The sequence below is a fragment of the Chelonoidis abingdonii genome, chromosome 13 (assembly GCF_003597395.2).
Source record: "Chelonoidis abingdonii isolate Lonesome George chromosome 13, CheloAbing_2.0, whole genome shotgun sequence".
Taxonomy (NCBI): domain Eukaryota; kingdom Metazoa; phylum Chordata; order Testudines; family Testudinidae; genus Chelonoidis; species Chelonoidis abingdonii.
In genome coordinates this window covers 6640180-6653910 of record NC_133781.1, presented here as the reverse complement: position 1 = coordinate 6653910, position 13731 = coordinate 6640180, and the positions used below count along the sequence as shown (strand labels likewise).

Genomic DNA, 13731 nt, shown 5'->3' with positions numbered 1-13731 from the left:
TAACAATTGGTGACCTAGAACTCCTGGTTTGAATTAACACACCTAGGTTTCTTCCTCTGCTTTGTATGATAACTCCAGTCCCTCTCCCACTGGTTTAGGTGCACAATGCGGTGGGTGCTCTGGCAAAGGCGGTCTATGAGAAGATGTTCTTGTGGATGGTTGTTCGTATCAACCAGCAGCTGGACACCAAGCAGCCCAGACAGTACTTCATTGGTGTCCTGGACATTGCTGGTTTTGAGATCTTTGATGTAAGAAGCGGGGATTTGACAGCAGGTTCCTGGAAGGGACACTCAGGGGTTATGAGAGCTTTGAGGGTTTTTTTTAACATTATGTATTTTTTATTTAAATAATTTCCTGGAAAAGCCTGACTTTTCTGCAGAATCAGGTGTCTCTTGATCTTCCACTAAGGCAGCATGACCCTCTAATGGCTTCATATTTTATAGACTTGTGTGGTACATGTAGAAATGACAACTGCATTGAAAGTGCCTTCAAATTGTTAACAGGTGGTGCCTAAAAGAAACTAAATGATTGTGTACATAACTCAATTTTTTACGTCTTTATGGCACCTGGAGGGCAGCTTGCTAACTCCCAGGCAGGCTTGGGGCTGAGGGTTGGGAAATGTCTGAGTAGGCCAGAGAGCTGAGAGCTCAGAAGGAGTTGGCCAGGCTCAGATCCAAATGCCTGATCAAAGATCAGGGCCAAGAGTTGAGAAATGCCTGAGTAGGCTTGGGTCCCAGAGCACAGAAATACCTGGACATGCCTGGGCCTGATACTGCAGAATTGAGAATAGAATTCCCAAAACATCTGGCTGGCTCTAGAGAGAAGAATTCAGAAAGTCTCCCAGGATTTGCTAAGCAATAGTAGCATTGCTCTTCATACTTAAGCTTTTTCACATATACAATGAAATTAATCAATTTCTTTGCATTTTTGTAGTTCAACAGCCTGGAGCAGCTGTGCATCAACTTCACCAATGAGAAACTGCAACAGTTTTTCAACCACCACATGTTCGTGTTGGAGCAGGAAGAGTACAAGAAGGAAGGAATCGAATGGACATTCATTGACTTTGGGATGGACCTGGCTGCCTGCATTGAGCTCATTGAGAAGGTATCTTTTCAATTCAAATGCCTTATATATTCAAGAATTCTTTAATTACTGTTGGTTTCATTGAATTTTAGATGGGTTTTCCATTCTCAGGGCCATAAATATCTTGACCCATCATGTTTTAATTTTTTAGTCTGAAATATTAAGAAGACCACACAGAGCTTTATGACAACAGTCCTGCACCCTCTTTCCAAGAGTGGAAAGATGGCATCGTTTATCTTTAGCAGGATTCTTTTCAGAGTCCTGGACACAGATTTAATTTTAAAGCATAACCGGAAAGCCCCACTATCACAACTCAAAGAGATAGTATCCTGGAAGTTAAATTTCTCTACTTTTTGTCAATAGAACACATCATTCTTTTCAAGAAAAACAGAAGTAATTCCTGAAAAAGATGTAAATTTTTCTGTCTTGATGTGATTATTGTGGGAACTTTATGCCAATTTTATGTGTTGAAAGGTCTGCTTCTGCATGTTGTTGTCAATAGGACCGCTAACCTGCTGGGAACTCAATTTTCATGCTGAAATATGTACTGATTATTTTGATGTCTTTCTTCACAGATACTGTAACCATTCTTGACAAGCTGAATGTTTGTAATGCACACGCATTATTAATCATCATCATTATTTGTAGTGCAGGAGCTCCCAGGTCACTAACTAGGAGCCTGTTGTGCTAGGTACCATATACCTTATATACATAAGGTTAAATCAGCCTGGTCCAATATAGATGATCTTTCATTTCTATAGCCTCTTTGGATGTGAAGATGAGGATTTTGTCCGTGTTTCCACATTTTGGAAGATTCCTTTTGATTTTCAGGTCGTTAAAGAACCATATTAACCTCTTACTATTCTTCCTGTCTTTCCTTTGCATTGGGATAGTTTACACTTGTGCCTTTACATTGTCTCTTTGAGAAACTGCCAGATCTCCTGAACTCCTTTATCTCTTAGATTTTCTTCCCATGGGACTTCTTCTGCCACTTCTCTGAGTCTCTTAAAGTCTGCTTTGCTGAAGTCCATTGCCCTTATTCTGCTGCTCTCACTTATTCCTTTCCTTAGAATCATGAAATCCATCATCTCATGATCACTGTCACCCAAATGGCCTTCCACCTTCAGATTCGCTACCAATTCTTCCCTGTTGGCCAGAACCAAGTCTAAAATGGCTGTCCCTGTGGTTACTTCCTCCACTTTCTAGAATCAAAAGTTGTACGCAGCACATTCCTAGCAGGGCCGGCTCCAGCTTTTTCAGAAAAAAAGAAAAACCAATTGACCTGCTACCGAAGAGGAAGGACTTGCTGCCGAATTGCCGCCGAAGACTGTAGCAGAGCAATTGGGCTGCCACCTAAGAGGAAGCGAGGCACTGAAGGACCCACCTCCGAATTACCACTGCAGACCTGGACGTGCTGCCCCAACAGTGGAAGGAGTGCTACCCCTTTCTACTGGCTGCCCCAGGCACCTGCTTCCTTCACTGGTACCTGGAGCCAGCCCTGATTCCTAGAACTTACTTGTGTTTTGGTTATTTCTGTTTTTTGTTCTAGAAATGCCTCATTCACCTCATCTTCCTGATTTAGGGATCTATAGTTGACCTCATACCATGACATTATCCCTATTTTTAACCCACCCCCTTTTTTTTTTTACCAGACACTCTCAATTGGTCTACCTCCTACCTACTTCTGGACCTCAGAACAAATGGATATATTCTTGTCAGTGCCTTCTCCCTTTCCTCCCTGCCTCTCCTTCCTGAATAAGCTGTACCCTTCTGTATCAATATTCCAGTCAGATTTATCCCTCCAAGCCTCTGTGATTCCAATTACGTCATAATTTAGTTATTTTATTTTTCACATCCCTTCTGGCATAAATAACATTAATTTTCATGAGCCATTAATGTATCTAGGGTTGATTGAAAAAATCAGATGAATAATTTATTCAGCAAATGTTCATTTCTCAAATGAAGGAGGGCTGTCTCTCCCTGGCAGCTGGAGCCACGGAGCTGGGGAAAGACCTCTTTTGCCAGCTGCCGCAGCCCTGCACATCCCAAATTCCCCAACCCCCTCTTCTAACCCCACTGCCCTCCTCCCACTTAGCCCCTATTCCCCTCAGGGCCACCACCTCACCTTCCATGTGTGTCTTTTCTAGGGTTGAGGCACCTTATTAGTGGAGCCATGCCCACACAGCTCCACTAATCAGGTGGGTGGCCCTTCATTCTTTTGTGTGCGACCTCCCAGGCACGCCCTTTAGGGGAACTATCCCCGGACCACTTGAATGGAGCTTGCAGACCACTGGTGATCCACGGACCACAGTTTGAGAGCCTCTGTGCTAGAGCATTTTGTTTAGAGAAATATCCAATCTTGATTAAAAAATTAACTATGATGGAGAATTCACCACGACTCATGGTAAAAATTATTCTAATGGTTAATTACCCTCACTCTTAAAAAAATTACACTTTATTTCCACTTTGAATTTGTCTAACTTCCAATTCCAGCCACTCGATAGTGTTATACCTTTCTATGCTATACTGAAGAGCCCATTATTAAATATTTGTTTCCCATGTGGATACTTACAGACTGTAATCACATCACTCCTCACCTTCTCATTGTTAAGTTAAGAAGATTGACCTCCTTGAGTCTATCACTGTAAGGCAGGTTTTCTAATCCTTTAATCATTCTCATGGCTCTTCTCTGAACATTCTCCAGTTTATCAACATCCTTTTTGAATTGTGGGCTCCAGAACTAGGTGCAGTATTCCAGCAGCAATTCTAAGTAATCTCTGGGCAGTTCTGCCAAATACAGAAGTAAGATAACCTCTCTACTACTGCTCAAGATTCCCCTGTTTATGCAGCCCAGGATTGCATTAGCTCTTTTGGCCACAGCACTGAACTGGAAGCTCATGTTCAACTGATTATCCACCATGGTTCCCAAATCTTTTTCCAAGTTGCTGCTTCGTAGGATAGAGTCCTCCATCCTGTAAGTGTGGCCCACATTCTTTGTTCCCAGATGGATACATTTACATTTAGCCATATTAAAATGCATAGTGTTTGCTTGAGCCCAGCTTACCGAGTGATCAAGCTCACTCGGTGTCAGTGACCTGTCATCTTCATTATATACCATTTCCTCAATTTTTGTGTCATCTGCTAACATTATCAGTAATGATTTTATGGTTTCTTTCAGGTCATTGATAAAAACGTTAAATAGTGTTGGGCCAAGAACTAATCCCTGTGTGTTCCCATTAGAAACACACCCATTCAATGATGATTCTCCATGTACATTTAGATTTTGAGACTTATCGGCTTAGCCAGCTTTTAATCCACTTAACATGTGCCATGTTAATTTTATATCTTTCTAGTTTTGTAATCAGAATGTGATGAGTATGAAACCAAATGCCTTACGGAAATATAAGTATATTACATCAACACTATTACCTGTCCTCTACAGCACTAGTAATATCCTCTTTTTAACTAGACCAAGAGATGGTCACTTTGTTGCATCCAGAAAATCCTCATGTAATCTCTCTCTCTCTTCTCCTATCCCCTTTCTTATCTATTGATGTTTCTTTCAGCCAATGGGTATTTTCTCCATCCTGGAAGAGGAGTGCATGTTCCCCAAGGCAACTGATATGTCTTTCAAGAACAAACTCTATGACCAGCATCTTGGCAAGTCCAGCAACTTCCAGAAGCCCAAGCCTGCCAAAGGAAAGGCTGAGGCCCACTTTGCCCTGGTGCATTATGCTGGCATTGTGGACTACAACATCACTGGCTGGCTCGAAAAGAACAAAGATCCCCTGAATGAAACTGTCATTGGGCTGTACCAGAAATCATCAATGAAAACACTGGCTTTGCTCTTTGCCACATATGGTGGAGATGCAGGTAATTTCTGTAAAATCAGTATTTTAATTGAGTCACAATAAACTGATTCCTCTAGAATCCCTACCAGTTCTAAGCTAGCAGACACTGTGAAGAGTGAAAAGTCACCTTCTGCCTGTGGCTTGGTCTTATTAACAAGGAAATAAAAAATCAGATCAAGTGTAGCTCAAGCCTCCTCCTTAGTATTGTCAAGACTGTGCATTGCACACCCTAGATAGCCACTCCTACCTCCCTTACAAATGGGTGTGATAATAGGGCTGTCAAGCGATTAAAAAAATTAAAAGTGATTAATTGCACGATTAAAAAATTAATCGTAATTAATAGCACGATTAATCACACTGCTAAACAATAATGGGATACCATTTATTTAAATATTTTTTGATGTTTTCTACATTTTCAAATACATTGGTTTCGATTATAACACAGAATACAAAGTGTACCGTGCTCACTTTATATTTATTTTTGAGTGCTGTAGCTATCTTTAGAAATCACACATTAGAACCTGCTTTGCGTTTTGTCAAATTTGCAGTGAAAGTGTTCTTAAAATGAACAACATGTGCTGGCTCATCATCCGAGACTGCTATAACATGAAATATATGGCAGAATGTGGGTAAAATAAAGCAGAGGACATACAGTTCTCCCCCAAGGAGTTCAGTCACAAATTTAATTGGTGCATTATTTTTTTAATGAGCATCATCAGCATGGAAACATGTCCTCTGGAATGGTGGCCCAAGCATGAAGGGGCATGAAGGCGCATAATCTTTTAGCATATCTGACATGTAAATGCAATTCCGGCTACAAAAGTGCCATGCAAATGCCTGTTCTCACTTTCTGGTGTCATTGTAAATAAGAAGAGGGCAGCATTATCTTCTGTAAATGTAAACCAACTTGTTTGTCTTAGCGATTGGCTGAACAAGAAGTAGGATTGATTGGACTTGTAGGCACTGAAGTTTTACATTGTTTTGTTTCTGACTGCAGTTATCTAACAAAAAAATCTACATTTGTAAGTTGCACTTTCATGACAAGGAGATTGCACTACTGTTCTTATATGAAGTGAATTGAAAAACACAATTTCTTTTGTTTTTCATTTTTACAGTGCAAGTGTTTGTAATCAAAATAATATACACTGATTTCAATTACAACACAGAATACAGTTTATGTGAAAATGTAGAAAAACATCCAAAATATTTAATAACTTTCAACTGGGATTCTATTGTTTAACACTGCGATTAAAGCTGTGATTTAATTTTTTTAATTGCGATTAATTTTTTTGTAAATTGCGTGAGTTAACTGGGATTAATTGACAGCCCTAATAATGAGCTGTCTGCTGTAGCAGAAACCATCAGTTCTTTCTCAGCATAATCAATGTTTATGAAAAGGGTCGGCTATTACAGGCAAACAGAACCAGCCTATGAGAGTAACTGTTCAAACCTCAAAGTGTGTCCTTTTAATTTTGTCCTTTTTGTGTGTGATTCAGAGGCTGGTGGCGGTGGGAAGAAGGGAGGCAAGAAGAAGGGTTCTTCTTTCCAGACCGTCTCTGCTCTTTTCAGGGTGCAGTACATTGTTCATTATTGTGTTCTCTGTGATGGGGGTTGAAAATTCCCTTTACAGCTAAAAAGTCGATTTTCCCAGTGGTGTCAGTTGTGAACTTTTTAAGTCAAAAAGCCTCTTTCAGTTGCTCTTAAAGGGCCTAGTCCAAAGCCCATCGAAATCAGTGGAAAGACACCCATCTTTGGATGATGTCTAAAGTTACCTGGCCCTTTACTCAGGATTAAACCAAGAGGGCTAAATTTGCCCCCTACTGTGGTCACTATGTACTAGCATTAGCAAGTCTGGCTGCCCACCTTAGGCTGGCTGCCTGCTGAGCCCGGGAGGATGTGCAGAAGGAGTAGGCCCAGCACACTGGGTCCAAGACCACCTACTTGCTAGCAACTGGCACAGGGGATATGACAGAGGGAAAGTGGCATGGTCCAGCTAAGGTCTGGAAGCCAGAACAGGCTCTTGGTGTTATGGGCAGTAGGCACATCTTAGAACTGCCCAGGGATTGCTTAGAACTGTGTCTCGGGGCAGCCTTTACAGCTAACAATGCAGCCTCCCTCCTGATTTGTGCCTAGTGCAGCAGCGTCAGATCTGAGGAGGTGGCTCATAGTAACTCCATTTCTATTCCATGGCAGAGTTACTCTGAATATACCTAGGTGTAACAGAAAGCAGAGTCTGTCCTTTTGTCTCCTCTCCCACGATGAAGATGTCAGAAACAACTATGTCAAACCAAACTAGTCTTGAGACACCCCCAGCCGCTGAGATGCTGTTATAGGATTTAATATTTCCCTTCCTGCATTCTTCGGAAATTGTTACAGTGTCGTGCAGCCTTCCACTCAGCTCTGGATTTCAGGGATGCTAATGGCCCATACTGCCTACATTTCAAACACCTGAAAACACAGAATTGTGTCATTTGTTAGCCTCTTCTGCCACTGCATCTGCCCCCGTCCTCTCTCATCCCCTCTGCATTTTCCAATGTAATCAACAGAAAGAAACACCTTGTTCAGAATGATGGCCTGACGTTTGCAGATAATCATCTTTGAAAATTTCCTCTTTTGGTTTCCTTAACAGCCCTTTTGGCTGTTTCCCATTAGTTTCTGGTCCTGTCTTGGTAGCCTTTTCCAGCTTGCTCAAGTAGTGCCACCTTCAGAGTTTTATATCTCACTTTAATGACCATGTTCAAGATCCAAAGAGAGAGGGCATCTTAGGTTAGAATGACCCCTGCTGGGAAGTTTTGCAAGCTAGTCTGTCTACATTGGTAATGGGTTTACTGCGTCTATCGATGAGGATACAGATGTAACACTGGTTAACCTAAACGTTTGCTTATGGTCTCACAGGAGAATTTAAATAAGCTGATGACCAATCTGAGAAGCACTCATCCTCACTTTGTGCGATGCATCATTCCCAATGAAACCAAGACACCCGGTAAGAAGTGTCAGTGTGCAGAAATCTCAGTGAGATGCAGCCATTCCTTCTGGGCTGCACAATAAGGTACTAATTCATGCTGTGATTTGTTAAGGTGCCATGGAACATGAACTTGTACTACACCAGTTAAGGTGTAACGGCGTGCTGGAAGGGATCAGAATTTGCAGGAAAGGATTCCCCAGCAGAGTCATTTATGCAGACTTTAAACAGAGGTCAGACTCCTCCAATCCCTCTTCCATTTGCTGTCTGTTGAGTAACTTGTATTTTCTAACTGCGTTAACTATTGTAGTCACTTCAGCGCCCAGCACATGCTGTGTGTATAGAAGAAATTTAGGACCAAACGGTTGTAGTCCAAAAAGCAGCAAAAATGCCACACTTTTCCTGTGTTGGGGGAGGGGAAGGGTCTGGGTTAGCAGTGGAGTGGCCATGCCAGATGACTATGTAGCCCTTTAAATATCATAAAGCTGAGTTTCATGACGGATCTGTTTGTGAGACCTCAGAATCATGGGCTTCATGGGAGGACAAAGGCAGTGACAGAGACATGGCCAGTGTGGCCAAGAATTCTATGGCCCACTGAGCCACAGCTGTGGATAGTGTAGGTGCAGTGGGACATGGCTACTACTAATTCTCATGGGCTGTATTAGTTTGATTGCACTGATGCACTGTTTCCTGTCTCGGGTTTGTTTCTCTCCACGTACATGCTTGCATAGTTCCCCACACACAAGGTTCTTTATTTGGGGATGTGACTTTTACCCTTGGAGATGGAGAACCATATCAGCCTGATATCCCTGGAGACCAATCTCATCTATGTATTGAGAATAGTTAATATAAATACATTGCAAGCAGTCATAGTGCAAGCTTTTTCACTTTGCCCTTAAATTGTGCTTCCTTCTGACCTGGAATGTCATCTCAAAGCATGAGAAGGAAATTCATTCTTCACAGCTCCATTCACTCCTTGATTCTACTGTGGAAAATCCTAACAATGGGGCCCGTTAGTGCCACATGCAATTATGGTTTCAGCAGCGTAAGTATCTTCATAGTCTATTTTCTCCAACAGATACAGGATTTTAAATGCAAGTGCTGTTCCAGAAGGACAGTTCATGGACAGCAAGAAGGCTTCTGAGAAACTACTTGGGTCCATTGATATTGATCAGACCCAGTATAAATTTGGTCACACCAAGGTACAAACACTCTTTGATTCAAGCACTGTCTATTTGTATTCTGTACAGAATGAAAGTGATTGTCTGTAATATTCTCTTCCTCAAGGTGTTCTTCAAAGCAGGACTTCTGGGTCTTCTAGAGGAGATGAGAGATGATAAACTGGCAGAGATTATGACCCGCACACAAGCCAGGTGTCGTGGCTTCCTGATGAGAGTGGAGTTCAAGAAAATGATGGAAAGAAGGTAGCAACATACTGTATGTCTCTAGGTCTGTGTCACCCCACAGAGGTGAGATGAACAGAATTGGAGGGGTGGACTCAGTCTAACTTAGATCTCATTACTCCACTGCGTTAAGGTTTGAGAGCTTGGGAATAGAGCTGGGTGAAAATTTTCAGACAAATAGTTCATTTGCTGAAAAATGCGGTTTCAGGTTGACCAAAGCTAGTCACAAAATTGCTGATAGTTTAGTCCCAAAAACTGAGGTTAGATCACAAGAAAACTTAAATGCTATATAGACAACCAGAGGAGAAGGCAGAAACACAGCACCACCCCCACCTTCCCCTCTAGTCTGAGGAATCTAGCCTTTCTTTTCCTTTGCTTTTATTAAATGAAAGTTTAAAAAGCCTGAACTCAAAACAAAATATTTTATTCAATCTGATTGAAATTTTCCACTGAAAATTCAGAAAACCTTTAATTTTGATTCAACCCAAACTGATTTTTTTTTTTTATTTTATTTTTTGGAACTGCCAGTGAACGAAAAAATCAGTTATTTGCATAACTCTATCTGGAAGTGTAGACGGATAGAACTGGTATACCAAGGAGCAAGAAGAAGGTGTAATAAAGTGTGTGTTAGACTAGAGGTGGCCAGCTTTAACTTACCCCTTCCAGTTGGGTACTTTTATGCTAAACTCTCTTTGGCTCCTCAGCATGTGAGTTACACCAGTTCAGAGTCCCTTAGACTCCAAAACACTCATCAGAGGGAGTGGGTCAGTTACAGATATGATGTGTAAAGAGGGAGCGAAAGTTCATCCCAGTTTGTGAGCATGAATCTACAGAGAACAGACATTAGTTCAACATGCACATTGAGGAGCCCGACAGTGGAGTTTTACTCTCCCTAGACGTTCTAAGGCTCAAGCAGGTCCAGAGTCTGTAACCCTCAGAATAGTACTTTTTCATGTGAGTGGCCCCATTTGAACTCAAATGAGGCTACTTGGCTGAATAAGTGCTACTCACAATTAGTAGCACTGCAGTATCTGGCCTTTGGAATTTGGCCCATAACATTGGAATTTCAACTCTGAATTTGGCTCGTACATTGACCATATATTCTGATTACATTATAGAGAGTCTGTCTTCTGTATCCAATATAACGTTCGCTCATTCATGAATGTCAAGCACTGGCCCTGGATGAAGCTGTACTTCAAGATCAAGCCCTTGCTGAGGAGTTCTGAAGCTGAAAAGGAGATGGCCACCATGAAGGAAGAGTTTGAGAAAACGAAGGAAGAGCTTGCTAAGTCTGAGGCAAAAAGGAAAGAACTGGAAGAAAAAATGGTGACCCTGATACAAGAGAAAAACGACCTGCAGCTCCAAGTGCAGTCTGTGAGTATCACCAGTGCATTCGACCGTAATCACACAGTAGAAAGGTCCAAGCTGAAAGCTCCAAATGCAACTTTCCCATGAAGCATCCCATTAATAGCACTGGGTTCAGTGTTTGGCCAAAATAAAATATTCTCTGTGTTTAAAATATAAAGTATCGGTGTATAAATAAATAAATAACAATACTCCCAGCCATGGATGACAGGTCATGTCCTAAAACCAGATGAGAGCAAGCAAACTCGGAGAAACAAAGTTATGCTCTGTAAATACTCCTGCCTCATCCATGGCAACTTAGGCAACATCTACAGTACAAACTATGGGTGGTGGCCTGGAGGGTACATGTGGCTACCCACAGCAGTGAAAAGCAGGCTACGGCTACATTGCAGTGTGCAGCTACGTGTGTTGTTTAAGGCTCTGGCAGAGAGTAGACAGCAGGAAAAGGTTTCAGCTGCCTCTCTCCTGCCAGAGCCTTTCCCCGCTGGTGGAGTCTATCCATGTGGGGAAAGCAGAGAATAGCAGTGTAGACAGAGGGGCCCAGCTTGGGCAAGTAGAGAGCCACGTATGTATGTGAGTACATACCCACACCCTTCAGGCATGTCTGTACTCTACTTGTCTAAATCTGGCCTCACCGTCTACATTGCTATTTGTTACCCATGCTAGTGGCTACCTGGATGTGTGCACTCCACAGAGCCAAAAGAAGCGTGCAGTAGAGACATACCCTTACTGTGATAATCCCAATGTATTCACATGCCATGATGAATTCACATATCTGCTGTACTATTTATATTTATTGTGCCACTGATGTAACCATTCAGGGCTGGATTAAGGCAGTTCAGGGCTCTACACAGACCACGACACAGGGCCTTCTGTGGCTCTACCCTGACATCCCCACCCCATAATGTGTTCTCCACACACAAAAACACTTAGAGTGGCAGAGGCAGAGAGGCTACTCCCTGGGGGCAGGGTCTCTGTTGCCCATCAGAGCAACAGGTCTTCGAGCTCATACCTCATAGAGAGGAATGGGGCAATTCTGCCCTCTCAGACTTTTGTTTTAGGCTGTCTGCAAACTCCTTCAGTTGACACTGCATCAGATAAACCTGGGTCACATTTTTAACCTGTTCTTCATAACCATGAGGGCTACAAATTTCTTTGAAGGATTAGGCCTTAGTTTTAACACTATGTAAATGCAAAAACTAGACCCTCCAAATGGATCTGCCCCCCGGGAGCTTCACTGACTTCAGAGGAACTCTGTGTGGGTGCAGAGTCCACCCATGTGGATTTCTATAAAGTCATGGGTTTAATGAGAGTAGATCCATTTGCAGGATCTAGCCTCAAATTTGATCTTCAAAGTAAAGACATACTTGAGGCACTAAAAATATTTGCCAAATATGTCAAATGGTAAGGGATGCTTCATTTATGGTGAGATATTTGAAAAATATACATTTTCATATTTAAATTGTGTGGAAGACACAGAACTTTTAAGCCAAATGGTTGTTTTCTTAAAGACAATTATGAGTCACTGATAATATGAGTTAAAAATAGAAGTGTCATCCCAACAGATGCGGTAAAAATCATTATGATACAAACACCAGTTAAAAATTTTTTTAGAAAAGATCCTAATAATGGATTCACTGTAGGAATCTGATGGTTTGGCTGATGCTGAGGAAAGATGTGACCAGCTGATCAAAACCAAAATCCAACTTGAAGCTAAAATTAAGGAGCTGACTGAAAGAGCAGAGGATGAGGAGGAGATGAATGCTGAACTGACAGCCAAAAAGAGGAAACTGGAGGACGAGTGTTCAGAGCTGAAGAAAGATATTGATGACCTTGAGTTAACACTAGCCAAGGCTGAAAAGGAAAAACATGCCACAGAAAACAAGGTATAAGGCAGAATCTCTAATGAACATTTTAAAATATGACATTGCTGGTTCACAAACAATAATGTTTTGTATCCATTTTCTTTAACTACCTCTGTTCAACTCTGCAGGTGAAAAACCTCACGGAGGAGATGGCAGTCCTGGATGAGACCATTGCTAAACTGACAAAGGAAAAGAAAGCCCTCCAGGAGGCCCATCAGCAGACCCTGGATGACCTGCAGGCAGAAGAGGACAAAGTGAACACACTGAGCAAAGCTAAAACCAAGCTGGAGCAGCAAGTGGACGATGTAGGCACAATAACATATGGAGAGAATAAAATCAGCATGAAATTAGGCTCTTGTCAGCAGAGAATTTATGGCTTTTTCTGTTTAGCTTGAAGGGTCGTTGGAGCAAGAGAAGAAGATTCGCATGGACCTTGAAAGAGCTAAGAGGAAACTTGAAGGAGATCTGAAGCTGGCCCAGGAATCCACAATGGATTTAGAAAATGATAAGCAGCAGCTGGAGGAAAAACTGAAGAAGTAGGTATGGTTTGCAGGGGGTATCCTGCAGATACATTTTGTTCCAGCACTAACTATTTTTTTTTTTTTTTGCGTGTGAAAAGGAAAGACTTTGAAATCAGTCAGTTCCAAAGCAAAATTGAGGATGAACAAGTCTTGGCCATCCAGCTGCAGAAGAAGATCAAAGAATTACAGGCTAGTCATACATTCTCTCTCTTCTGGCCTTCAGAACAAGTTCAGTTAAAGGGACGCCATCTTTCTTAGGCTTGGTCTAAGTTAGGTTGACATAGTCATGTTGGCCAGGGGGTTGATAAAACCACATCCCTGACTTGCATAGGTTTGCTGACTTACCCCCCAGTGTAGATGCAGCTGTGTTGATGGAAGAAAGCTTTCGTCGATATAGGCAGTGCTGATGAGAGGAGGGAGAAAGGAGGGACAGTTGTATCAGGGCCCTGAGGTCGGGGGCCCCCAAAATATCTTTAATATCTGTATAAATAAAGTGAAATGGAAAGAGGTGGACTCAATGAACATGATGTATCAAGAACCCAAATATCTCTCAATGGGTCTTTGGATGTAGCTACCCCAGTTCAGGGAAGTGATGTTCCTTTGCCATCGGCACCCCTGTTGTCAGTGTAGGCTGCATCTATTCTATGGTGTTATGCCAGCAGAACTCTGCCATCAGCCATA

General features: G+C 42.0%; 1 protein-coding gene across 1 annotated transcript in view; it reads left to right on the top strand.

The window, feature by feature from the left end:
* Positions 1-13731, top strand: part of LOC116827484 (myosin-1B-like) — a 40636-nt gene that overhangs the window by 14435 nt on the left and 12470 nt on the right. Inside the window, exons 13-25 of the mRNA XM_032785050.2 lie at positions 99-248; positions 934-1104; positions 4650-4956; positions 6431-6504; positions 7830-7917; positions 8012-8129; positions 8975-9098; positions 9184-9320; positions 10418-10673; positions 12308-12550; positions 12658-12834; positions 12920-13065; positions 13149-13239. Coding sequence (XP_032640941.1) covers positions 99-248; positions 934-1104; positions 4650-4956; positions 6431-6504; positions 7830-7917; positions 8012-8129; positions 8975-9098; positions 9184-9320; positions 10418-10673; positions 12308-12550; positions 12658-12834; positions 12920-13065; positions 13149-13239 — 2082 coding nt within the window. The remainder of the gene's footprint in view (positions 1-98; positions 249-933; positions 1105-4649; positions 4957-6430; positions 6505-7829; positions 7918-8011; positions 8130-8974; positions 9099-9183; positions 9321-10417; positions 10674-12307; positions 12551-12657; positions 12835-12919; positions 13066-13148; positions 13240-13731) is intronic.